The sequence below is a fragment of the Cibotium barometz genome, chromosome 52, assembly GCF_041138505.1.
Source record: "Cibotium barometz isolate CiBa-2024 chromosome 52, ASM4113850v1, whole genome shotgun sequence".
Lineage (NCBI taxonomy): Eukaryota > Viridiplantae > Streptophyta > Polypodiopsida > Cyatheales > Cibotiaceae > Cibotium > Cibotium barometz.
This window is the reverse complement of record NC_141097.1, coordinates 16,833,240-16,860,825: the sequence shown is the minus strand read 5'-3', so window position 1 is coordinate 16,860,825 and position 27,586 is coordinate 16,833,240. Positions and strand designations below refer to the sequence as shown.

Genomic DNA, 27,586 nt, shown 5'->3' with positions numbered 1-27,586 from the left:
ATGTTTTGTTCATTGGTTCTTTTTGCAAGACTATTGCTTGTCGGGGTGAGTTTAGGTTGTCCCAATGACACCCAAGTGTCTATTGTCTCATGATATTATGACTTGCTCAAGGGCTAATCAATGCACGTTTGCGCTGAATATCATTGCTTGTATGTAAGATTCCTCCCCAGCCTCTCAAGATGTCCAGTATCTTCCCTTGTAATCAAATCGCTCTTCAGATATATAAAAGATCTTGTTTCTACCTACTTTGGCTTAGAGAGAGAAAATATTCTAGAGAGATATTATTCAGATTTTAGATATTTTTGGATGGAAAAATATCTCTTCTTATTAAAATAAATTCCCCTGAAACAGAAGCTCAAAAAGATTTTCAGAAGGTGCATTAGAAATCAATTATAATCTGTTCAAAAGGCCTTATTCTAGGGGTCCAGATTTTTTGAAAATTTTAAATTAAGGTTTTGGGGCCAATTAGATTCATCCAAATGTGTGGAGGAGATAAATAGAAAAAATAAAGAAAATCCCCCTCCCAAAATGAGTAAATACTCACATAAGATGAAGAGTGGACTAAGGACCAAAGGAAATACTAAAAAAATGAATTTTCACACCTCTCAGAGTGGGGATTCCCCCTCATGAAGGAGGTGCCTATTTCACATGTGTGGTGGAGTTTTAAATTTCCAAAAATTGAGATATTTCATCTCTCCTCTCTCCTAATTCAAGTCTAGTTCCAAAAATTAAGCTAAACTGACCCAAAAATGATCAAAAATTGACCAAACTGATCTGGAAAATTCTAGAATCAGTTTGCTTGGTTAGAAGCTCACTTTGTCCTATAAATAGAAGCCTCCCCCTTTGTTAACGCTTAATAGTGTTTTATGCACTGTTACTCTACTACTCCCTAGAGCCAAAAACTATGAATTTATTAATAATTCATTAGTTTTTGACCATTCCCTCTTCTAAAGAATTGGTGGCCACTCTTGTTGTTGCAAACAAGAGTAGATCCCTCAAACCATCAAGCCAAGGGAAAGCTCCAAAAAATTCATGTAAGTTAGAAATCCTACTTTTTCTTTATTCTTTTAATGGTTTTTTAATTTTTGTTATCTTTAAAATGATAAATTGATGCTATGCCTTGTTGGAAAGGCCTTCCCCCTCTTTTCATTCTTAAATTCAACCTTTCTTTATCCTAGTTAAGTAATCAAATTGTTAAAATTAAAATTTTCATATTGTTTCTCTTTTAAAAGTGGAGTTTGATTAGTTTAGAATGCTTTAAACTATTTGGGGATAATTTTTAAGTAATTTAAGGTTACGTTGAAAAATGGTCAGCCATATAAAGGAGGTTATGGCAAAATTTTCTTAAATTTTGTGAAATAAGTTTTATCTTTTATTATTCAAAAAGAGTAATCCCCATCGTTTGTGTATTCTAAAAGTGTTATTTTCATTCTAGGTATAGAAAAATGCATAGTAGAAATATTTTTATTATAAAAGTGTTATTTTTTTCTAGGCATAGAAAAATGCATAGTAGAAATATTTTTATTATAAAAGTGTTATTTCCATTAAAATTAAATTCTATGCATAGAAAGATGCATATTGGTTATTTATTTATTATAAAAGAGTGATTTTCATTAGATTTAATTTCTATGCATAGAAAGATGCATATTGATTATTTTTTTAAATTATAAAAGTGTTACTTTCATCAAAATGAATTTTTATGCATAAAATGATGCGTAAAGAATATTTATTATTATAAAAGTGTTACTTTCATCAAAATGGATTTTTATGCATAAAATGATGCATAAAAGAATTTTTTTATTATAAAAGTGTTACTTTCATCAATATTATTTTTTATGCATAAAATGATACATAAAAGAATTTTTTTATTATAAAAGTGTTACTTTCATCAAAATGGATTTTTATGCATAAAATGATGCATAAAAGAATTTTTTTATTATAAAAGTGTTACTTTCATCAATATTGATTTTTATGCATAAAAGAATTTTTTTTAATTGCAAAAGTGTTTAGGTGTCAGTGACTATGGGCATGGAAATATTCCAAACTGTGCAGTCTGTCACCTTGTGAGGTCCACGACAATAGACACACTGAAGTGTCCGCTTAACTGCTTCCTGAGCATTTTCTACCCTCCTGGACTGTTTCTGTTTGGTGCACAGGGTGGAGGATTTGAGTCCATTTATGGATGAAGCAGAACACTTTTTCATAGCAAAGGTTTTACAATATACGCAATATAGAAGGACAGGTGCCTTGTATGCACAATGAGGATTGGGGTGGTCGTAGTGATTGCATTCAACACAAGGCATTTTGCTCGTCACTTTTATAGGCATTAAGGACGCTTGGTTTTGAAGGTTTACATTCTCTCTTACAAATGTTGGTTGTAAGGTTTTGAACAAGGCTGCATAAAGTTTTGGGAATGTCAATTCCGAGATCAATCTTTCTTTTGCCATTGCTTCACTTGGTTTAGATGAGGAACACCTCGTAGCATAATCATCTTCTAGCATGTTGTCATCTAAACGTATTGCTTCTTTACAACATTGATTGAATGTTTCCAGATTGGATACAATGATCAAGTTGTGTAAGTTGTTATTCTTCAAGCCCATCATGAAACATCTCCTCAATTGAGCATCGTTTAATTTTTCCCATGACTCACCAACGTGAGTTCAAGAGTTTTATCTAAAGGATAAAATCTCTAATGGATTCATTTGGTTGATGCTCAATTGAATAGAGTTCTGTTATTACACTCCACCGATCACCTTGGAAAAGCCATGTATAAAGGCTAATTTCAAGGTTTTGAAGTTGGACTTGATCGCTGGCATTAATGCGATAAACCATCAACTAGCTTTTCCTTCTAAGCATAAGTTCAACGCATGTACCTTAGTGGGGCAATTGGGCTTTCTAAAGGCTTCACATCTCTGTTCAAATATTTGAATGAATTGAACAGGGTCTATTGTTTCGTTATATTTACCCATAATTTTAAAAATTTGTATGGCCGTATTTTTGTATGAGTCACTGAGGCTGTATGTGAGTGCTCTTGTTTGGAAGAGACTCAGTGAGTCCTTGGGCCACCCCCCTTCCTAGACTAGTTAGTATGTCCATGGTATGGGCATCCAAGAAAGGGTTGGTACTTATAGGACTTGTGGGAATGTTAGGCAAGGGGCCAAAGCCCGGTGGGATCGAAGTCACAGGGGGTGTAAAACCTGATGATATGCTTGTTATAGGCATGGCCAATGGCATTGGTAGGTGAATTTGTGGCATAGATCTCAATGTCTCAAAGATGTCAGCCATTGGGTTCAGTCCTTATGTAATCCCTGGCAATCCCTCTATTGTGGCAATGTCAGAGTGCCTAAATGCTCCTTAATAAGCAATCACAGTTTTTTTTATTTTTTTATATGCTTTTTATACTTTCCCACAGCTCGTTTACAGCCTCAAGAGGGTTGGCATACTCTTCGTTGGATCAAACGGGTGTAATTAGCTTAAGCGCTATACGCACATGAATGACCTGAGACATTTATCTGGAAAAGGCGTATGTTAGGAACTTCCCAGATGGAAGAGGAGGTCCTAAAACCTATTCTCCATCACTATCTCAAGATAAAAATTATTTTCGAGAATTTTTCCCTGTTTCGCAGCACGTTTTTGAGTGTTCCAAAAGGAATTTTGAAAAACTCTTTATGAGGGAGTTGTAGTATTTTTGGAGACCTACAACTTTGTTTCCCTGAGTCGTTCGTGATTTTGTCATTTAGACTCTCAAAAAGTAGCCCGAATATGGCTCGTTATCATTTTCGCGCTATTTTTTATAATTTTTCGTGGTTGGGGTTTTTTGCCTCGATTTTCGGGTCAAATTTTGAGACTACTGGTCGGAGGCCAAAATGATCGATTTTGACTTCGGACGACCGAGTCCAAAGTCGAAGAGCTCGATGTCAGCTTTTCGATAAGCCCTAGAGCGTTTTCATCGGATATACGGTTTAGGAGATACGGGCCTCCAAACAGGGGTGGTTTCTAGAGTGAACTATTGTTTCACACTTGGACTGCTATTTCACACCGTCACGTGTGAACCCAACTTCACGTGGAAATTAAATTTTGATTTTTTTTCCTCGCGTGTTGAACTGCCGTTTCACGCTATCACGCGTGAAATGGACTTCACGTGGAAATTAAATTTTGATTTTTTTTCTCCCACGTGAACTGCTATTTCACGCCGTCACGCGCGTGAATCGGACTTCACGTGGAAATTAAATTTCAAAAAAAAAAATCACTTTGGATTTCCATTCACGTGTCGGATTTTCATTCACGTCATTTTTCCGTTCACGTGGGATTTTTGTTCATGTCATTTTTTCGTTCACGTCGGATTTGTGTTCACGTCGGAATTATGTTCACGTCAGATTTGCGTTCACGTCGGATTTTTCTTCACGTCATTTTTCTGTTCACGTCGGATTTTCGTTCATGTCATTTTTCAAAATTTTTTTTTGGAGTCTAGTGGAAAATTTAAATTTTTTTTTGGAGGTAATATTTTTTGAATTTAAAATGAAAGGGATATGGGCATTTTCCCAAAAAGGTAACTAGAATAAAAAAAGTCAACCTTTTAATGACACACCTTACACCCTTCATAAATGACACACCTTTTTAATGACACACCTTACACCCTTCATAAATGATCCTGAAAATGGACAAATTGACAACTCATGAGTATCTTCTCATTAGGCTTAATGAGTTATGTACAAAAGTGTTTAAGGATTAGTCTTAGATTAATCCTTTCACTAATCTTTCCCTCTTTTACACTAATCAAGGATCCTAATTTACCACTAATCCCTAATTAATTCAAACAATTAAACACACCATTGGATAGAGCAAGAAAAAACTAATTTTTGTGCATCAAAAATTATGTAAATTAATCTAAATTAGGAGATTAATTAGACTCTTAATTATAGTCTCCTCTTTAAGGCAAAATTAAGCAAAGAGTCAAATTTCTCCAATTGATCAAAAAATTGATGTGATTAGGTGTTTTGATGCATCTAGATACTCTTAAAACACTTAAAAATCCCAATTTCGACTACTCATATGATCAATTTAGACCCCAATTAACACATTTTCTAAATTTTTAGCCTCTTGAACAAGATTAATCACCCTTAATGACAAAAATCAGTCCATTAAAAGAAATTAATCAAATTCAAGGGTTTTTTGATGGTTTTAAGAAATTTTTTGAAAGATTAAGCTACTCCTAATACTTGCTAACATTCTACTCTAAATAATTTCAACAAAAAACACACAATTAAACTAGAATTAATGATCTTGATTACTAGTTGATTTATTTTGGATTTATTTTGTAGGCTCTTCTTCTACATCTTCAAGTCAACACAAACAAAGCTCTTGAAGTAAGAGCTCAACACTTAAACCTCTCTTGATGTTTTTCATTCTTATGATGCACCCTTCGGTGCTTGGGATTTTTTTAAAATTACTTATTTTGTAGCTTCATCCATAGAGCTTCATGAAGCCCATTTGCATAGAGATTTATGAAGCTCATGAAGCTCTATGTATGAAGCTTTATGTATGAAGCTTTATGTATGAAGCAAGGATAGAAAATTTTTATTTTTTAAGTTGGGGCAAACTAGGGAGTTCTGTGAGAACTTCCCATTTTGTCCTAGCTTTCTTTTTTGCAAGTTTATCTTCACTGCTTAAGTAGTGTTATTTCGCTTGCTCAGCAACGTGATTAGCATCAATTTTTTGTTGCTGAGCAGCGTTATTTTGCTACTCAACAGTGTTTTTTCACTGCTAATAACGTTGTTGAGTAATGCTCCCACTGCAACGAATATAGTAGTGTCTATAGGCAACAAAATTACCTTGACATTTTCCAAGGCTTGTAGTTATAATAACGCTGCTATACTATCATTATGTTGTAGTGAAAGTATTCACATAAGATTAGCGTCTTGTACAATCAACATACTAAATGCCGAGTCCCACATAGATAATCACCACACACATATATTATATATTATTGCCATAACAAAGCATCAACAAAAGGAAATTTTTGGTATGACATACCACAAGCATGCGACCTTATCTATCTAACCTTTACATGTGGTAAACCCACACTATACATCATTGCATCCGCATCATTATAAACACATTGCCCTCTCTTCTATAATCCCTATACACAAGCAAACATGCACTTCCTATATCCAATCAAAAGGAGATGGAGAGGTTACAAAATGACACTATGTGGCTTCTCTCCTTTTCCTCAATAAAAGAATAGTGTCTTTGTTGTATGCGTAATGCAAAGCCTTGAATAAATTGAAATTCTAATTTAGATGGCACAACCAAGACCACGTGCATTTATATTTTTGTTTTGTATGATGGGTCACAAAGCTTAGTGCCATTATGTATTAACAAAATCTAGAAAAAAGTTAATGTAAAGCCTTTAAATGAATTAGAATTTTAAATTATAATGGCAAAACCACCAAGACCACATGATGCATTTATGTTTTTGTTTTGTATGATGGGTCACAAAGCTTAGTGCCATGTAGTGCTAGAGAAAAACTTTTTTCTCAGCTAGTGACAAGTTGGAGTACAATCGGTTTTCCCTATTTAAAATCTCATTATTAACCGATTTTTATAACTAAAAACCTTATTAGTTTTTGTAAAGACAAGAGCAAATGTAATAGGTTTTTTTAATAATTTTAACGGGTGCAAAATACACTAAAGGATAGTTTTTTTTTTCTAGGAGTGCTGCCATGATGTACAAAATCTAGGAAAAAAAGTATAATGCACTATCTGAGCGAGGATGGAAGAGGAATATCTTAGATAGTGCACTTTGTGAAGGAATATCTTAGATATCTTTGAGGAGGATGCATTATTATTATTATCTAATAAAGGTGAAAGGAAAGCTGCCCACTAAAGGAAAAGAGCTAGGTAGGAAGGAGAGGCTTCAATATTCAGGTGGCCTAGACCTAGGCTGCTCATTTACCACCATTCAGAGGAGGGTTCTGCAATAGTGTGTGGATCAAATCAACCCTAACTTCTAAGCCTTAAGCCTAGGCATGGGCAATGAATGGAGGGAAGCCTACCTCGACGCTGCTTTGGTGCCTGCAGGCATTCTGTTGCTTGTTGCTTACCACGTGCGGCTGGCTTATCGCGTGTGGAAGGCTCCGACCAGCACCATGATTGGCCTCCACCACTTGGCTCTCCACGCTTGGGTGCAATCCACCACGAAGGTAAACCTAATCTATCACGCTAATTAAGCCGCCACATGCAACAGTCATCTTTCATTAGTACTCTAATATGGCCTTAATTGTTTTGCTATCGTATCCTCATTTCTGTTTCAATTAGTTCCTTGACATGGTCTTACTCTGTTCTGACCTCAATTATACTTGACTGATTGCTGTGTTATCTCAATTATACTTTGGTATAATTGAGATACTTTCAATTAGTTCGTCTTAATCTGTTTTGACCTCAATTATACTTGACTGATTGCTGTGTTATCTCAATTATACTTTGGTATCTTTTCGTTAGTGCTGATCAGAAGGTTTTAATTGTAAAACATAGTGTTTCGATCTGAATTATATTCGAGAGAGTCCTATGTCTTCATTTCTGGTAATCAAAATAGAGTGTGTTGATCTCAATTACGCTCGAGTAGATGCGATGTCTTCATTTCTGCTCATTAAAACACAGCAACTGTATTTGATTTAATCTCAATTATTCTCGATTAGGTGTTCGTAACCCTAATCTTGTGTGGGCGCAGCAGGACGGCTACAAGAATGGAGTGTTTATCGTTCAAACGATGAGGAACAGCATCATGTCGTCGTCGCTGCTAGCAGCAGCGGCAATTACAATGAGCTCAATGGTAGGACTGGTGTTAAGCAATTATCGAAAGAGTGCAGGTAATGGGCACGTCGGATTAATGCTGGGCGAGAGGGGGCTTAACCTAGGGCCTCCGATCAAGCTCGGGAGCTTGCTACCATGCTTTCTGGTTGCGTCTCTGTGTTACGTGCGCTCGGCAACTTTCTACAGTAATGCAACCTTTCTATTGAGCATGCCTTTTGCAGACACTCTTCCTGCCTTGGCCACAGAACACTTCAAGAGGTCCTTGGTGTGGGCTTCTGTGTTCCGATCAATAGGCACTCGAGCTTTCTTCCTCTCTCTACCCCTCTTCCTTTGGCTCTATGGCCCTATCCCCATGTTCTGCAGCTCCTTGCTCACCATAGCCTTGCTTTACTCCCAAGACATTCCCCACATGAAGCACCCCAACTCTTATGATCTGTCAGATGTGGCCTTTCATGAACCCGAGGGCTCTCCAATGATCAGTTTTGGCCCTTTTCCGACTGATTCAACTTGTCCATTTTGCCCTCACTCTTAAATAGATTATGTATCCAATGTTTTTACTCGTAAATAGATTATGTATCCAATGTTTTTACTCACAATTCTCCTAATCTTCCACAAGGTATAGGTATGTCTTGATGAGTATTCTCCCTCTAAGTTTCTACACATCATACTAGCCTTCATTGATAATATAGTGTGAGTGTGCACTCTCTTGCTCCATGAAGAAATACCTTCATTATTGCTTCTCACCTTGTGTTAATGGGTTTTCTTACCTAATGTTACCTTCATTATTGCTTCTTACCTAATGTTACTCAATGGGTTTTCTTTAAAAGGGCGTACTAAACAAATATGAAAGATTCTTGGAAATCAAAAGTTTTTAGCTTGCTTTGATAGTGTAAATTGATGAGGTGTGCGTTTACCTTAGTGATAGATTAGGCAAGATGATTCCATCATTACCATGGGTAAAGCTTTCTTAGTGGATCCTTTTAAATATAGCACTCAAACCAACAAGCCATTGTTACTCAATGGGTTTTCTTTAAAAGGGCTTACTAAACAAATATGAAAGATTATTGGAAATCAAAAGTTTTTAGCTTGCTTTGATAGTGTAAATTGATGAGGTGTGCGTTTACCTTAGTGATAGATTAGGCAAGATGATTCCATCATTACCATGGGTAAAGCTTTCTTAGTGGATCCTTTTAAATATAGCACTCAAACCAACAAGCCATTGGCATGAGGCTGCCAAAATTTCTGAGTGGGAAAATAAAAGTGGAGCTTTATTATGAAGTGGTGTTGGATGACTGATTTGCTAGGCTCATTTCATTTCGATGTCTTGTTCCACCTCAAGCATCCATTTGACATTGGGCAAAAAGGGTGTTTCTATTTTTGGATGTGAAAGACAAAGCATCATTTTCACAAGGTGGAAATAGATGCGAACATATGAGAATATGCTTGTCACACTCAAAGTTTCAGAAGTAGAGCATGTGTAGTTGAAAGATGTTGTTCCTTGTAAGCATATGAGTGTTATTCCACATAAATCAAGTGCTATAGACTCTAGAGGATACCCTTGAGTCTTACAAGGTAGGGAACAATCATGTTTGAAATGACTATGTGCCTTCATATATTTCTTTTTTCCTAGTTAAAGTACCTAATCCATTTGTTTGGATTTTTAAGCAAAGTGAATTAATTGTAGGTAGTTATGTACAAAATTATTCTTTTCTTCTAATAAACAAAATTAAAGCACATGCATTGAAGGCAATAATTTTTTTATTGGATTTGACACCAAAACCTTTTGCATCTCATATTTCTAGCACATCAAATTTCAACATTTTTAAGTATTAAATGTAGGATTTAGAAAATAAACGCTTACTGACTAGGCTCAACACACATATCTTACTTATCCAAAACCAACACATGGTTATGATGGAAGCATTGATGCTGCACAATAGGCATCGTAACTTTTTAAGACCACAAATAGGTGTAGGATTTATAAACTATGCCATGAAAAGGGGTTAGTTGTTGGCAATCGAAGAGTTATCATAATACCATAAAAGCATGGTTATGGGGCCTATATAGGTAAGTGTGTGTGAAGATAACTTGAGTGTAATGCCCTTTATAAATGAATAGCTTGTTAATTGAAACAAGACAAGATATAATATATTTGTGAAAGTAATAAATACTTTTTTAGGGCAAGATGACACACTGTATTGATAAAATCTCTATGAAAGAGGAATTGCCAAAGTGTGTGGGTAGTGCAAAATTTGATAGAGAGAGGGTGAGGGACTACACATCACTTGAGGTGTGGTGGAAGTGAGCCCAACGCACCCAATGTCCGAATCAAGGTGATACATGTCTACAGCTAGATCTTGGCCAAGGTAGTATATACCAAGAACAAAGTCAAGAACACATAAAGATTTCAAAGTAGGCAAGATGCCACTAGGGGTATGGTCTCCTTCACAAGAAGATAAGGGGTATGTATGCTTGATGAGGTATAGGGTATGTAAGGTTTTCCTGTACAGGTTTGATGCAGTAACTACAAAGATAGAAAATCTGCATGTAGTCAATATAAGAGGGCAAAGTTAGCATGAAATGTTGAGTGCAAGATTCCTCGAAGCATATGGGAAGCAACCACAAAATTAATATTAAAGTTAGATAATTAACATTGAAGGGCTCTGTGGAGCCTACATAAAGACGAGCATGCTCAAGTGTTGATGTGATAGTAGGACACATATGGAAGGTCGACAAGATACCAGAGGAGCCATGGATCTATCTAATGTTTAACTAATGGATTGACATGTGCTTTGCATGTATATAATTAGCTGTCAAACTGGTGGAACAAATGGGCAAAGTGACAGGGAAGACAAAGCTGTTGTCAACGGTTTGGAAGCAAGATTCCTAGCTTAACATTTTTCAAATCCTAGAGTAATAGGAGCCTACCTCTCTCTCTCTCTCTCTCTCTCTCTCTCTCTCTCTCTCTCCCCTATTTATTTAAGACAATACAAAATACATTTCTTTTAAAACAAAACAAAGAACATTTCTTTTAAATAAAAATAGAACATTTATTCTACTCTTTCTCAAAATGTTCTATAATATACGATATAAGCACCTCTCCCTATTTTCTATTTATTTAAAACAATACAAAATACATTTCTTTTAAAACAAAACAAAGAACATTTCTTTTAAATAAAAACAAAACATTTATTCTACTCTTTCTCAAAATGTTTTATAATATACGATATAAGCACATAATCCTTAATCTTAATCAAGAGGGAGAGAAAGATAAATATCAAATTTTAATATGTAAGTATATATACATATACATAGTAAACACCATATATTTAGGACAACATTTGATAAAACAATAAGCAACTAATCTTAGTAATTGTCTTGAGCACCTTTTGTAGCTCGCCTTGCTCGAATTTGGAATAAGCACCAAGAATAGAAAATTAAGCAACTCTTCTTTCAGTAATACCCAAGATAATTTGCAACAAAAAACAAAATCAATGAGAGAGCAAGTGAAAAAAAACTAATTCTACTCTTTTAATTTTCCCTATTTTTCTTTGTCTGCTACTAGTTCTCTCTCTCTCTCTCTCTCTCTCTCTCTCTGTGCTTGGGTACTGTACTATTGGCTTTCTTTTATTTTCCTACAGCACATTCTATATGCTCATGGTGCATACTTCATGGATGAGCATGGTTCTCTTGACATGTAGAGTATCCAAGGAATGGAGAAATCTCACTATCGAGCTAGAGGTGCATATTTTAAAAACACCCGTCATTACCTCCAAGGAGATGTTTAACTGTTTTTCAGATACACTTTTTGACAGAAAGAATACATGGAAAGGGCTTGTACAAGCAATTTAGCAAGGGCAGCAAGAAATCATGCCAAAATGAGGAGATCATCGAAGTGGAAAGCTGGTGCAGGACCAACACGTCATGCGGCATGGAGATCTTCACGAAGTCGAGTAGGAAAAATTTGGAAGGTTTCACAGTTCTAAGAACTTGGATTGTAACAGACAGCACTTTGAATACCAACACAAAATGTGGAATTTTGTTTATCTAGCCAAAACATGGTTTTCATTTCATAAAATTAAAAAAAGCTGATTACAAAATACAAGATCTACTTGCTTTCCAATATGTTCTCTTCGTTTTCATCTCCTTTAGGCATTTCTCCTCTATAACACAGAAACTTTGACTATAACCCTTGAGTGTTTTGACATCTACTCCGGCACCTAGGGCATAGCTAGCATAGCAAAGGAAGTATCTTATGTGAATTGTAAGAGACATGTATATCTAGATAGTGCCTTGAATGCTAGTAAGGGAATTTCAACATCCTTAGAATACTTGCTGTGATAGACAATAAAAATTTCCTTCTCAATGGACGAGATGTAGTGTGCAAGAGCGAAATCTTGCCCCACTCTTGCATGAGCAGCTCCACCACATCCAACGAAGCCATCTACATCATCAAGCTCTGCCTGCATTGACATAAAAGGCTTGACAACATGAACTCTTGGAAACATAAAAAGATAACATAAAGTCTCCTAAGCCATCACATTAAGCTCAATCTGCATTTATATATGGGATTGATTACCTTTTGGTTCTCATCCTCTTCCAAGTTGGCCGCATCCCAAAGGTTAATGGATCCTTCTTCATTTTCTTTTGGTTCTCATCCTCTTCCAACTTGGCCGCATCCCAAAGGTTAATGGATCCTTCTTCATTTTCTTGATCAAGCTAAGGCAAAGGCCCTCCACCAAACTCTGTAAGCCCCATCTCCTTTTGAAGACTTTGAAACTCCTCTTCACTAGGAATAGAATCTTCCCCCTTTAGCTTTGTCAAAGCATAAAGACATGGCCTCAGGAGCTTCTATGAAGTTCTCGGTAACCTCTGTGTCCAAAGCCAACAAATCCTCTTTATATTCATTCTCTACATCAAGTAATCCTCTGGCAGCTTCACAACCATTTGCTATAAGTGCTAGGCAATAATCTTCCCTAAAATTACAGAGCTTTTGAATATGGGAAAGAAGCAAATAACTCTTCCCATTTAAAAGGAAACAGGGAAGCCCATGGATGATAAAATTTGACTTTATGCGCTCTCCCTACATAGAGCCCTCTCCATGCATAAAACAACCCTCATCAATGATTGTAGATGCCTTCATCATCAGAGCCACATCGAACACTATGCTTGGAATGCAGTCATCATCAGATAAAAGGTCCATGACCTCTTTGTCTATAGACTCACTTTTTAAAACAAAAGGCTCTTGTGGAGCATTCTCACTCTGCAGTTTGTTCTCTGTCCGAACAAGATTATCGCACCGTGGAAGGGAAACACCGTGAAGGAAAATTTTATCTCTACTCCACCCTTTTGAAAGTCACCTTCCACGGTGCGATAAGGAATTTTCTTCTCTATCCGAACAAGCTTATCGCACCGTGAAGGAAAATTTATGTGATTTGTGATTTTTATATCTACTACACGTGCCATTTTGAAAATCACCTTCCACGGTGTGATAAGGAAGTTTGTTCTCTGTCTGAACTCGCTTATCGCACTGTGGAAGGGAAAAGGGAAAATTTTTGTGATTTTTTTCTCTATTGAAAGTCACCTTCCACGGTGCGATAAGAAATTTTGTTCTCTGTCCGAACTCGATTATCGCACCATGGAAGGAAAAAGGGAAATTCTGTGTAATTTTTATCTCTACAGTGCACGCTTCTGAAAGTCACCTCCCACGGTGTGATAAGGAAGTTTGTTCTCTGTCTGAACATGCTTATCGCACTGTGGATGAGAAATTTTTTTGTGATTTCTATTTTTACTGCAATGCACCCTTTTGATCAATTTCCACTTATGACAATCCTCTTTTTTAATGATTTCAATATCGTTGATGATGGCTCGTACAAAATAGACAGTTAGAAAAGCTCCTCTTTAGTTCCCCCGGTCAAACCCACAGGAAAGATCATGACAGTTGTCAGCAGGGTCAGGTATAGGTTTGATAAAATTATTACTCCCTTGCCATTTAGAGATAGAAAAGGCGCTGAGATCCTATCTATTTCTCCTTCTTTGAAATCGAAAAATAAAGATGAGGTTAAGGTTGAAGAAGGCAGGTCCCCAAGTCCATTACGGAGGACTCAGAGGTTGGTAAGACAGAAAGACTTGAAGGGTGAGGAAAGAGAACAAAATGTTGATGTAAGAGAATTTGAAGTGGATGAGAGTTTATCCAACCTTCTGTAGTTAGAGAAAGAGAATGATGAGAGGCTTGCAAAAGAGAATGATGAGAGTTTATCCAACCTTCTGCAGTTAGAGAAAGAGAATGATGAGAGGCTTGCAAAAGTACCTGGGCAACTCATTTGTAATGTATCCTTCACAATGGAAGATGATTACTAAGGTCTGTATTTGTTTCATCCATATAAGGCTCTGTATTTTCTAAAGCTTTGTATGTATTATCCTTTTTTCTAAATCTTTTCTTCAATTTTAGGGCACTTTTGAAATCCGTTCTACCAAACCAGGCAAAGGAAATATTCATTTATGATCCCCTTGTGTCATTAGTCCTTTTGGACCCAGGAGGACCACCTCAGATATTATTCCATATTTCAAAGGGCTAAATCCAAGGGCATGCTGCTTTTTTGCGGTTCTGCCATATGTAGAGAAGTAAGCACCCACTTTATTTATTTTATGTTATATCATTGTTGTTAATATAATCTCACGTATTTATTTTATAGTTTTTATCATTATTTAGATTTATTTTTTTCAAATGGCCAAGGGCATTGGAGTGGCTGCATTATTAATTTGGTGAAGTGCCGAGTTCTATTCATGAATAGCATGGTTGGAATGCACAGAGAATGTAAATTGTAAGTACTACTTTGTATGATTTGTACCATACTACTTAAGTTCTTTTAATTTTGAACATTGAAATTTTGTTATAGGGCATCTAAGAGAGCGGTTGCTACTATTGAAGCTCTATATCCTCAGTTAAAAAAGGAGACATAGTATAAGTTTTTAAATCAACCTGTTCCTCTTCAAAAGGATTCACACTCCTGTGGGTGACATGTTATTGCCAATGTATGAAAATTCATTCTTTCCAAGCACACTGAACTAATAGTAGTGTAAGTTATGTTACTCATTCTCCCATTTTTGTTGCTTTCACCTCTTTTAGAATATTCAATTTTGAGCCATTTTTAATGCAATCTCTTGGTACGCCTGATTTTTGGTTGTGGAGCGTGCGAGCAAAGGCGATTAATATTATACTTAACAATGCAATTACACGAAAAGATCTTGACTCGCCACGTCCAACAAGTGAAGCCTCTACATCAAAGAAGAAAAGAATGCCTATGCCTTCACCTTTTAAACATTTTATCTTTAAGCAAGGAACCCCTGAAAAGGTTGGCAACAAAAAGGGTACTCCAAAGAAGAAGCTTCGATTCATAGGCAAGAAGGCTTCTACAGAAGAGACCTAGGCAAAGGATGTGGATGCAAGGCTAAAGACAGAGAATCCTAAGGGCATGGAGCCCCAGCAACCCTAGCCTGCAGATCTTTATTAGTACATTTCATTTTGTAAAGATTCTTCTCGATATGAGCTTTTTTCTCATATCTTTGTTTAAATATCCAGAATTCTTATTGAACCCCTCATTATTTTAGCAATTTAAGATAGTTTTAAAAATAATTTATGAAAATTTTGAGAGAGAGAGAGGGAGAGAGAGGGAGAGAGAGAGAGAGAGAGAGAGAGAGAGAGAGAGAGAGAGAGAGAGAGAGAGAGAGAGAGAGAGAGAGAGAGAGAGAGAGAGATGTATTCTTAATTAATAAATGTTATTGGTGCTTGTTAGACTTTGAAAATTCAAGAATTGCTTTCATCTAACTTTAGATATACTTTCCTTACGTGACTAGAAAATACACCTTTGTAAATGTCACACTAAATAAATTCTTAGATTAAAAATGGAGGGGGATAGGTTGCTCACCATAAACTATGTCATAAAGAAGAGTTTACCATTTTATTAATAAATGATAAGACATCTGTAAATTTCATAAGTTCTATTCTTATGTAAAAATGCCTTTGTTTATGAAAGTACATAATGAGTAGGGTACACATTAAAACTTTAAAGTTCATAAATTTAATATCCATTAAGAACCTTTGAGGCTTATTTCAATAGTTCAATATCAAATCAACATTAGAAAAGGAGGGAGTAGCTTAAGTACTCATCACAGCAACCTTTAAATGATTTTGAGGGAAATGTCTTCCTTAAATAAACCTTCTTAACACTTAAGTTATAGAAACCTACTTGATACTACAAGTGTAGAAAAAGTGTGCAAATTTGCTAAGGGTCACCCCCAAAATACTTCTAGCCAACATCTCTTTCAAAATAAAAAAGAATAAGTTTCACACGCTCTAGTCATTCCAAAGAATTCATCGGATATCCCGTATAATAAATTAGAGGGAAGGCCAAAATAAGGCAACAATGTGCAATGATTCTAACCATGTTCCCAAAAGAGGCAACTTTGCTTCAGTAATCAAAGTTTCACCTTCTCTTGAGATCACTGAAGAGAGGAAGTGCATGACATAATTTATTGAGTGAAAATTGAGATAATGTTTTCCAATCAAACTCTTGATATTTTCTCTATTTATGCCCCTTATGGAGTTTCTACTAAGAAATCCCTTGTGTACCTTATTATCCTTATGGAGTTGTTATGAGTATTAAAGTGTGTTTATATTCTTGATGATAGGTTTCACTATAAGTTGAATGTGGTTTTAAGCTTGGAAGTGATCTTGATGATATATGCAGGACACAATTTTGCAAACTCAAAAACCAAGACTATATGCCATTGATGACCTGGGAGTCTGAGACTGACTTTTCTAGACTGTGACTCCCTAGCATGTGAGCAATGCAAATTTTTTTCTTGTTTCAAAAAGGAGTAATGCTCTTTGCAAGACTATATCATTGGTTGGAGAGACTATTGGCAACTTACAAAAAAATTTATAGCATTTTTTGGAGCTATATTGTGTGCTTGATGCAAGAAAAAGACTTTGCCCCTAGCCTTACAAGATTGGTGGTGACTCAGACTCTAGACTCTTGGGCTAGCCTTTTTTAGGCTATCGACTTGGACTAGGACATTAATGTAGGAATTTCCAAGAGGATATAATCTAGTGTAAACATCTAATCTCCAAGGAGTACCGAGTCGTTCTGAAAGCCTTGTATGGGGGCCAAAACTTGATGTTTATCATATTAGTTTTTTTAAATCAGAAGGCATATGACTTGGTAAGAACTTGAGTCTATTGACTTAAAAGGCTATTTGGTCTGCATTGGCCCTATGTTCAAGTCAAATAATAGCTCCTCATCTCCTTGCTTAGTGCCCAAGTATAATTTGCCTCTAGCAATAATATTTTCCATTAAGTTTTTTCTCACTCCCTTTTCAAGGTAAAAGTGTAAGGGGATGGAACATGGAAAGATAAAAATACAATGATTAACAAGACGAACCTGATAGTGGCCACAAATGCTGCATCTGAAATTCGCCTCAAAGGAATAATATTTTTCCCTTAAGCTTTTTCTTGTCTCCTTTTTGGAGATAACAGTGGAAGGATGGAACCTTGGAAAGTTAAAAATATAATGTGGATTTATTTCCCTCTTTTTGTTGAATTCATAATTTGACCACCTCCTTGGGTATGACATAAAGTAAGGATTGATTCTTAAATGCCTAGGAGAAACTCTATGTGCCTTGGAAAATTTCTCCTTTTTGAAGTATGTTTCTCTTCTGTGAGACCCCCACACCCCCTCTCCGTGGTGCCCCCTCTGAGGGCCTCTGAGGGCGCTGGCGGGAGAAGCAGCGTCAGCCTCTCGCATGCGGGGCGGGGATCCACACTCGGGGCCTTGTGCGGATGTGCGGACAAGAGACTAGCCCGGCAGTTCCTCTGAAACCACACCCGAGAAAACTTCCCTCACCCGGAAGGCACAGCGGGCGATTCCACCATGTGGGAAAATCTTCTAACGGGGAATTAATCTAACGAGTCAAAGTCTTAACTAGTTAAACTAATCCGATCAAACCTGAAGTCACATGGTCAGATCAAAGAAGAGACTTGCACTTGGTCCATAGAATCACCACTTTTTTCCTCCTTTAACGAGGCACAACCGCTAATTCCCTCCCACAGAACAAGGGTCTTCTCAGGACTTAATCTAAGTAACATAACTAATCGTATCTTAATTGTTTTGCAGGAATCCCCCCGATCCAACCGGCCCATGGGTTAGTAGCCAACCACCCGACCACTGTATTGGTGGTATTCCTTTATAAAGATTTTGTTGTGTTTTGCCTGGGTACTGAGGAAAAGAGTTCCCAGGTCCCCCTAGCCGGTGTTTCATAAAAAAATTAAGGTAGGCATTCCACATACATATGAAATTGCCATTTATAACAGATTCGGTTGTCTTTAAAACAATCCTTCAATAGAAATCATAATATTACTGATCATCATCCTCCAAAATTATGAGTCCATTGTGTTACAAAATATGTCATTTGGACTCTACGAGATCCAATATCAAAATTCGATTCACAAAAATCTTTCTTTTTAGTCCATCCAAATCTTCCTCGACGCACGCATGGGTGTCCTAGCAAGCAAGTTCATGCATCACCTGGTCAAAACTCTAGGATCCTCCTTGTTGAAATTAGGGCATTGAGATGAGCTATGGTGGATCGATCATTAACAAAGTGATTAGCAAATAATTAAGACGTAATAGTGGGTAATTAACAAATAGATTAATGTAGGCATGGATACTCAAAAACCAGCAAATTCTCATTAGGGCAATGCCTCAATTTATAGAGTTTACATCCAAGCATCTAATCCCACTGATTTCTCCTTGATTCACTCCATTTCTTTTCCATGATTCTCTCCACCTCTTCACTTTTCCCAGAATATCTCCACACTTCCTAAATCTTCTCATGCTACCCTTTATTCTCTCCCAGTAGATTCTTCTCACCTTTTCACAGGTTCTTTCACATTTACACATCTTCATTTACAGCCTCTAAAACCAAGGGCTTGTTCCCGCACACACCCTACTCACTTGTATATTTCAACACCTCCCCTCAAGTGAATAATCCTAGCACACCTAGACCCTATACCAAGTTTGCCTCCCCTTACTTGATAGTCTGCACGACTAGTGCCTAGCACACCTCCCCTCAAGTTATCTTAGCACACCTGGACCTTATATCAAGTTTCTCTCTTACTTGATAGCCTGCGACCAGTGCCTCGAGTCCCTAAACTCATAGTCCTAGACACACTCTCTCTCTATGTGTCCAAGGCTTACTATAGTCGCCTGCGACCTTGACTAAAGTGCTCACACATACATCTATCTACCACGTGGCCTACATCATCGGTGGCTCAGAGGTGGTTTTACTTTGTTGGGATAGGTTACATTGGGTTGTGGGGTCTCTCTCTCTCTCTCTCTCTCTCTCTCTCTCTCTCTCTCTCACAGAGATTTTCACATGGCTCCTCACTCTTTGGAGCCTCACATCTTCTCTTTTCTTCAGTCCTCTTGTCGTGGCAGCTTCTCTCCACGCGTCCATGTCTTTCTCTTCTTTCAGTCTTCTTGGGGCAGCTTCTCTTCTTGTGGCAGCTTCTCTTCTCGTGTCCATGTCTTCCTTCAATTCTTCCTTTAGATCTTCTTCTCGGTGTGCATCCTCTTCTTGGAAAGAGATATTCTTCTTCTTCCATGGCTGGGGCCATGAGCTTGTCCATCAGGTCTTTTTGCTCCATGTGAGCAGCATGTTTAAATGTTTTGCTGACAGTTTCTTTGGGCTTTTGATGTTCATCTTGTGTCATTATGCAATGCAAACCCAAATTTATGCGGGAGGTCTTACCTCTTGCCTTATTCTGGACAAGGGCAGTGTCTGATCCCATTTTTACACTGATGTAATGTGCCCAATACATATAATGCATATAGCATGGACATTCTTATGCACATTCCCAAATGCAACTCTGGCTGTGAATAATCTTGAATTTGAGTGAGATTTACAGGCATTAACCAAGGGTTAAATGCAAAATGATGATTATCACAAATTTATCAGCACAATTTTTCCAGAAATTACATTAAATCAAGGGTAACCAATTTGTACAGGATGGTTGGAGTATCAAACCAACTCCGAATTGTAATCTAAAGTTATAGGGATCTGTATCAGATACCTAATGGTTAATTTGAACCCTCAATTGTACCAAAATATAGTATAAATCACTGATTAGTAAATTAATCCACTGGTTTGTGTGGAAAAAATAGAGTATGCGGGGAGTCCATATCTGGTGCCTTAGACTTCAAATGAGCTCAAATGCTTTCAAAGCCATTAATAGCAATGAGTCTAGTAGAGGATTAAGCCAAGAAACACAAGATTTGACCAAATATTGAAAGCTTAATCTTTGTTTTACCAAAGTCACCTTCCTGCAGATTTAATGAAGAGCTTAGATCTCACTGTAGACTTGATGAAATTGAATTCTGTCTTCACCAGCTTATAGAGCATGCTTGAAAACACTTGGGGCTAAGAGGAATTAGAGCAATTTGATTTGATGAAGTGAAAATTACTGATTTGCTGTAAAAAAACGGAGCTTGATAAAAATGCAATTTCTCTTCATCCGGTAGAGGCGGTTTGCACTTCTGATTTGACTATGTGGAGTAGCAAGGAGTTGGCTATCTATGGCTAGAAGGGTTTGGGCTAATTTTATGTGTGCAAGGAGAGGGAGCTCCTCCACTGGCTGGGGGTACAGAGGTGAGTTGAAAAAAGAGGAAAAATTATAATTTTCTACTAATTCTAATTAGCAAAATAATTAGCAAGATAATGAGCTCACAAAATGATGGATTCTAGGCATGGCTCTGATACCATGTTGAAATTAGGGCATTCTGATGAGCTATGGTGGATCAAACACTAGAATCAACATCATTAACTGATTAGCAAATAATAAAGATGTAATTAGTGGGTAATTAACAAATAGATTAATGTAGGCATGGATACTTAAGATGTAATTAGTGGGTAATTAACAAAGAGATTAATGTAGGCATGGATACTCAAAAACTAGCAAATTCTCATTAGGGCAATGCCTCAATTTATAGAGTTTACATCCAAGCATCTAATCCCACTGATTTCTCCTTGATTCACTCCACCTCTTTTCCCTGATTCTCTCCATCTCTTCACTTTTCCCAGAATATCTCCTAGAATATCTCCACACTTCCCAGAATATCTCCACACTTCCTAAATCTTCTCATGCTACCCTTTATTCTCTCCCAATAGATTCTTCTCACCTTTTCATAGGTTCTTTCACATTTACACATCTTCTTTTACAGCCTCTAACCAAGGGCTTGTTCCCGCACACACCCTATTCACTTATATATTTCAACACTCCTTAGTTGTCCTAGGACTTCACTCAGGGACCGCTTCGTCGGTCCTCGCCCATCGTACCACCAGAAGCGCACCATTTTAACCGTACCAAGACTGGTCAAGACCTCGACAGGCTTTGTCGCGAGAGCGACACTACAAGATCTTGAGGACATACCGATGCCAAAATACCGACGCAAATGTCGAACGTCGGTATGTCCGTCGTCATGTTGGAGGAGACAAGCATGGCGGGGTTTTTTTAAATTTTCGTGTCCCGTCGCGTATACCGACGCCTATACCGACGCTTATTCTGACGCCTATACCGACGCATATTCCATAGCATATACCGACGTATATTCCGACGCATATTCCGTAGCATATACCGGTGCTCGTAAGTTTTTCACAGCCGAGAGCCTATTTTCTGGTTTTTTCGCAGAAGAAGCGCAAGTACAAGCGAAGAAGGTGCTTTCTCTCCCTCTTCTCTTTCTCTCTCTCTCCTCTTTTTTCCTCTCTCCTCTTTTCTCCTTCTTTCTTCTTTTCTCCTCTTCTCCTTCTCCTAACATGTTATTGCAATTGCTTTTAGTTTTTAATTTAAGAATTAGGACGTTTAGGGTTTTGTGTTTTTTTGGCTCTCTATGCATGTTGAGAGCTCTCTATGTATGCATAGATCTCCTAATGCATGCATAGAGATTTTAGGGTTTTGTATTAGTTCTTTTTCTTGTGTTTAATTTACTAATTAGTTTGTTTAATATTTTATTTTGCAGCTCTTTCACCTCACCAATCTTTCACCAATCCTCTCCTTCAGCTTTGCAAAAAAGAGGTAGATCCTCTTTCGATTTTTCTTGTTTATGCTATTTTCTATGAATTTTTGCATCCCTGTTTTATGGTTTAGGGTTAGTTTTGGGTTCTTGTAAGCTTACACATAGGATTAATTTAATATCTATGCATAAAACCTATAATAAGCTTGCAATCTCTATTATCCATGTACGTAAAACAAGATCATGTTTATTACACCATTGGGTGATGGGATTAAGGGTTAGCATAGTGCATAAGGCATATAGCATAGAGCTTATGCATAGAGCTTATGCATAAGTCTTGCATAGAGCGTATGCAAGAGACTTATGCATAGAGCGTATGCATAAGACTTATGCATATGACTTATGCATATGGCTTATGCATAGAGCGTACGCATAAGACTTATGCATATGGCTTATGCATAGAGCTTATGCATAAGGCTTATGCATAGAGCGTGTGCATAAGGCTTATGCATAGAGCGTAATTGCATAGAGCGTGTGCATAAGGCTTATGTGAAAGGGATTAAGGGTTAGCATAATAGTGCATAAGGCATATAGCATAGAGCTTATGCATAGAGCTTATGCATAAGTCTTGCATAGAGCGTATGCATAAGACTTATGCATAGAGCGTATGCATAAGACTTATGCATATGACTTATGCATATGGCTTATGCATAGAGCGTACGCAGGTAGACTTATGCATATGGCTTATGCATATGGCTTATGCATAGAGCTTATGCATAAGGCTTATGCATAGAGCGTGTGCATAAGGCTTATGCATAGAGCGTAATTGCATAGAGCGTAATTGCATAGAGCGTGTGCATAAGGCTTATGTGAAAGGGATTAAGGGTTAGCATAGTGCATAAGGCATATAGCATAGAGCTTATGCATAGAGCTTATGCATAAGTCTTGCATAGAGCGTATGCATAAGACTTATGCATAGAGCGTATGCATAAGACTTATGCATATGACTTATGCATATGGCTTATGCATAGAGCGTACGCATAAGACTTATGCATATGGCTTATGCATAGAGCTTATGCATAAGGCTTATGCATAGAGCGTGTGCATAAGGCTTATGCATAGAGCGTAATTGTATAGAGCGTAATTGCATAGAGCATGTGCATAAGGCTTATGTGAAAGGGATTGTTGAAATGCAATTGCAAATGCCTTGATTGTGGTTAACAAATGCTTATGCAAATGCCATGGTGAGGGCATTGTGAATTGTTGGTTTGTGTTGGAGCTTTTGGATGATGGATTGAGGCATGAGTCCATGCTTTATTGATGAGTTCTAAATTGTAAAAGGGCATGAGTCATGCTCAATACTTGTAAGCCAACAAACTTGTTCTATCATTTGATATTATCCACATCATTTTGTACCTACACTCACCATTGCAACCACTTCAAGTTTCTATAGAATCTAGCAATGTGTGAGGGTACCTTGGCATTGGTTGGAGAGGCCAAGGGGAGAATGGCTTGAACTCTTTGTGCCGTGATTGCTTGGTAAAGCGGTACGAAGGGGGATTAGGTACACCGGTGTGAAGAAATGGCCTCAACCTTCACCTTGGAGGAAAACTCGGTGAAGGGGTGAGAAGAGCTTGGCCGGGAGATCGGCAAGCTTCAACGCGCGTCCTCAACAATCCTCACCATCGACTTTGTGGATGCATTTGGGCAATGGGGCCCCTTTTCCGTCATATTGTGTGGATATTGCAAATGCATATGATCTTTCATGACATTGTGGGATACAAAGAGTATTGCGTACAAGTTTTAAGAAGTTGCATTTTCATTTGAGATTTGGTTCCAATTACAAAGGAGACTCTGGCGGAATTTACAAAACCGTAATTCAGTCCTAGGGTTTTTGGGATTAGGTCCGAGCTTATGGCTTATGCATAAGACTTGTGCATAGAGCGTGTGCATATGGCTTATGCATAAGACTTATGCATAGAGCGTGTGCATAAGACTTATGCATATGGCTTATGCATAGAGCTTATGCATAAGACTTATGCATAAGGCTTATGCATAGAGCTTATGCATAAGTCTTGCAGCCTTATTATGCAAGCTTATACTTATAATATGCATTTAGATTATTGCATAAGGCCTTTATAAACAGCTATTTATGAATAGAGATAGCTTCTCTCTCCATCCTTGTTCAAATTCTATTTAATTTTGTATGGAGAGGAGATAAGCTGATTTGTGTTTAATGAGCTGCATATACATGTTATCCTGCTAGATGGAGCCTCTCAATCTTGAAGAGAGAATAGCGTGTCCATGCATGCGATGTAAGTACCAAATCTTTCGAAAACGAAGGATTTGCAACGAGCATGTTCATGACGCTGGTATATTTCCAATGGAGCGCTTGCAAAATTTACGGTTTCAATCGTACAACCAAGCAAGTGTGCAGCCGCATCTTGATAACATTGCGCCTGTGAATTCTCGTCCCCAACAAAGGATGAGGATATCGCAGGAGGGAGTGACAGATGGAGCTCAATTAACAGCACCCGAGGGAATGGAAGAAGGTCAGGAAATGGAAGAAGGTCCAATGGAAGAAATGTTGGATGCCTTCATCGAGCAACAAGAAGCTCTCTTCGAGGAGCATGAACATGAAGATCATCAACCACGACATTCTCAACGGTCAAATTATGAACCAGAGGAAGAGGCCATGCGTAAACTTGCATGCCTTCCATTATACAATGGTGCCAACATATCTGTATTGCGTGCATCTCTTACGATGCTAAATTTGCAGTCAGTTTTTGGATGGTCTAATACAAGTGTCACTGAACTATTCAAGTAAGGTCTTTTTTTGGAGATTACACCTACTGTTGAAATGTTAAATTATCAACTTGTATTTGAGAAAATCTTAATAGTAACGATCAGATATTGCCATACTTGCAGGCTTTTGAAAGATCAAATATTGCCCCCTGGCAACGAGATGCCTCCATCTCGTGCAGATGCGAAGAAGTTATTGAAATCCATAGGCATGGATTACAATAATATTCATGCTTGTCGCAATGATTGTTGCCTCTTCCGCCATGAATATGAGCATTTGCAAGAATGTCCCCATTGTGGCTCTAACAGATATAGAGAAGATGTTCAGGGGGAAGCTGTCCCGTTAAAGGTTCTCAGGCACTTTCCAATCATCCCAAGGATAAAAAGCATGTTCAGGTGCAAATCAATAGCAAGCTTGATGACATGGCATGCCACAACTCGATCCACAGATGAAGTGATGCGTGTGCCTGCTGACTCACCCGCATGGAGACACATTGAAGAGAAATGGCCGGCTTTTAAGGAAGAACCTAGAAACCTCCGTGTTGGCCTAGCAATGGATGGTGTAAACCCTTTTGGTTTAAGGAGCTCTTCATGGAGCACATGGCCTGTTTGCCTTGTGAATTATAATCTTCCGCCATGGTTAGCAATAAAGAAAGGTCATCTATTGCTCTCATTAATAGTTCCAGGAAAGTACAAGGTGAAGAACATGGATGTATATTTGGCACCACTTATTGATGAGTTACGCACCTTGTGGAACGGAATTGAAGTGAAGGACATGTCAAAGCAGCAGAGTGGCCAAAGACTTACAACTGTGCAAGGTATTCTCATGTGGACAATGCATGATTGGCCTGGTTATGGAGAATGCTCAGGTTTGTCTATATCGGGTTATAATGCATGTCCTGTATGTGGTCCTCGACTTGATTCAAGATACTCAAAAGCATTACGAAAGAATGTCTACCAAGGACATGTTAGGTATCTTCCAGAAAATCATGAATTGCGGGATGGTAATCTAGGAAGACCTCCTCCAAGTGCATTGAAGGCAAGCGATTGGAAGATCAAATGGGAGGAATGTGGCAACTTGGCATGTCCTGCCTGGGATGAAGAGGCTCTCTATCTTTCACCAACTCCCCTATTGGGGTGATCTCCTTATAAACCATTTGCTTGACCCGATGCATATTTTCAAGAATGTAGCTGACATTCTGTGGAAGACCATGACAGGAAAAAAGGATACTAAAGGCCAAAGGGATGACTTGGAAGAGATTGGTTGTATGCAAGAGTTGTGGGCTCGCACTAGACCCAATGGAAAGGTGCTACTTCCAAGAGCCCCATGGGTTTTTAGCAAGATGGAGGAACAACAAGTCAAGAGGACAATTTCAGAGTTTCGGACTCCTACAGGTTGTATGCATTGCTTGAAGGTCCATTCATTGTTTACCATTGTTAATGTTTACCATCATAATCACTACTGTAGGAGCAAGTTGATATAGTTTTACCAATGTTGTTTATCATTGTTAATGTTTATCTTATGGTTCTTTCATTCATTGTTTACCGTGTAATTTTCATTCCGTACAAGTTTGTCATATGGTTTTTTGTCCAACAGGCCATGGGTGACTCACCGCCCTACGACTACAGTCCAGATTTCTCATTTAATCCTACACCGCAGGGCATGAGTCCCCAGCAGTTATATGGTTTTCTTTCATCCATGACTCCAGAGCAGAGAGCCATGGCTCAGAGTTATTGGAGTTCTGGAGCAGGGACATCTGCCTCACCATCTGGCTTCCCGACGCCAGTTCCCACACCCGTGGGTACGACAGCAGCTCCCACACCTCATACCACACAGCCTTCCACTCCTCTTACAGCTCGATCTACCACCTCTTCACATAGACGGCGCTCACGTAGTAGGTCTTCAGGGGGAGGTTGTTGTGGTGGTAGTGCCACAGATGCTGTGACACCACCACCACGTGAGCGTCGTCCTTCGCTCTCATCTGTTGATAGCACACCCATAGGGTCACCTTCCACTCCCTGGGGTGCACATGACCATGACAACAGCAAGATTTACACAATTAGGGATGGGGCACCAATAATGGATAGTGCAGGGAAGGCAATGAAGACACGCATTCGACAATTGTGCACTATACAGTTTCATGACTCTGTCATGACTAAATGGGATCAGCAAGACAAGGGGAAGAAAAATTATATAAACACAAAGATAAAGCAAGAGTTCCAGCCATCTGACCCTATGAATGTCGTCTCTAATGAGTGGATACAGTATACAGCTCGCATTTTGATGGGGCATCGTAGGTCAGAGGCGAGGGACGCATTCAGAGAGGGGAAGGAGAAACCTTTTTGGCTAGATGACAGGGAGTGGGCAGCCATTGCTCAGGAGCTCACCGAGACACCAGACAGGTTTCAACAACAAAGAGAGGCGGCAAGGGCAAGACTCCAAACAGTAGGGGCTTCTCATCTCGGGAGTGGTGGTTACGAAACCATGCGCCATGAATTCGTAAGTGTTTGTAGCAATTTTATTTATTTAAATGTATGTATGTGGGCTAAATGTTGATTTCTAAAAGTTATAATTGTTAATCGTGTGTGCAGGAGTTGGCCATGAATCGCCCACCAAGTAGGCGAGAGGAGAAGTACGCTCACAAACATGGCCTTGTGGCCTTGTTTGAGATGCTTGAAGAAGAAGGAGAGACCGTCAATTGGGAGGCATTACCATGATGTAAGATGACCTTCAAACTAATGAAATATGATCAAAACATTCTTGAGTATTAATGTTTAATTTAATTTCTTGTTTGTCGATCAGGAAAATATGCAAACGAGCACGGTTGTTTTTGTGCTCTATTGTAGACAGAATGGTGCTGTCTGTTTGCTGTTGTTGATCCTGCTCATTGCAGGCAGCTAGG

At 38.2% G+C, this 27,586-nt stretch overlaps 1 protein-coding gene and 1 long non-coding RNA gene across 3 annotated transcripts; both read left to right on the top strand.

Moving 5' to 3' along the window:
• The first annotated feature begins 6,881 nt into the window (after nucleotides 1-6,881).
• Nucleotides 6,882-8,555, top strand: LOC147608871 (uncharacterized). 2 transcript variants are annotated; one of them, XM_086788441.1, is made up of 2 exons: nucleotides 6,882-7,202; nucleotides 7,730-8,555. In XM_086788441.1, exons 1-2 carry the CDS (start codon nucleotides 7,029-7,031, stop codon nucleotides 8,342-8,344), a joined length of 789 nt encoding a protein of 262 aa, XP_086644567.1. In that variant the 5' UTR covers nucleotides 6,882-7,028; the 3' UTR covers nucleotides 8,345-8,555. The 2 variants fall into 2 exon arrangements, with proteins under 2 accessions (XP_086644567.1, XP_086644569.1); XM_086788443.1 differs by having other exon boundaries at nucleotides 6,883-7,202; nucleotides 7,733-8,555.
• A 12,971-nt stretch (nucleotides 8,556-21,526) lies between these two features.
• On the top strand, nucleotides 21,527-27,012 carry LOC147608870 (uncharacterized). Its single transcript, XR_015264407.1, has 3 exons — nucleotides 21,527-21,585; nucleotides 21,888-21,943; nucleotides 26,950-27,012. It is a non-coding gene; the product is annotated as an uncharacterized LOC147608870 (long non-coding RNA).
• The last annotated feature ends 574 nt before the right edge of the window (nucleotides 27,013-27,586 follow it).

What these genes read in the sequence shown, in the direction of transcription:
- LOC147608871 (XM_086788441.1), top strand. Translation starts at nt 7,029, where the DNA reads ATGGGCAATGAATGGAGGGAAGCCTACCTCGACGCTGCTTTGGTGCCT. An exon ending in GGGTGCAATCCACCACGAAG is followed by an intron (nt 7,203 to 7,729) that starts GTAAACCTAATC and finishes GTGTGGGCGCAG; the next exon opens with CAGGACGGCTACAAGAATGG.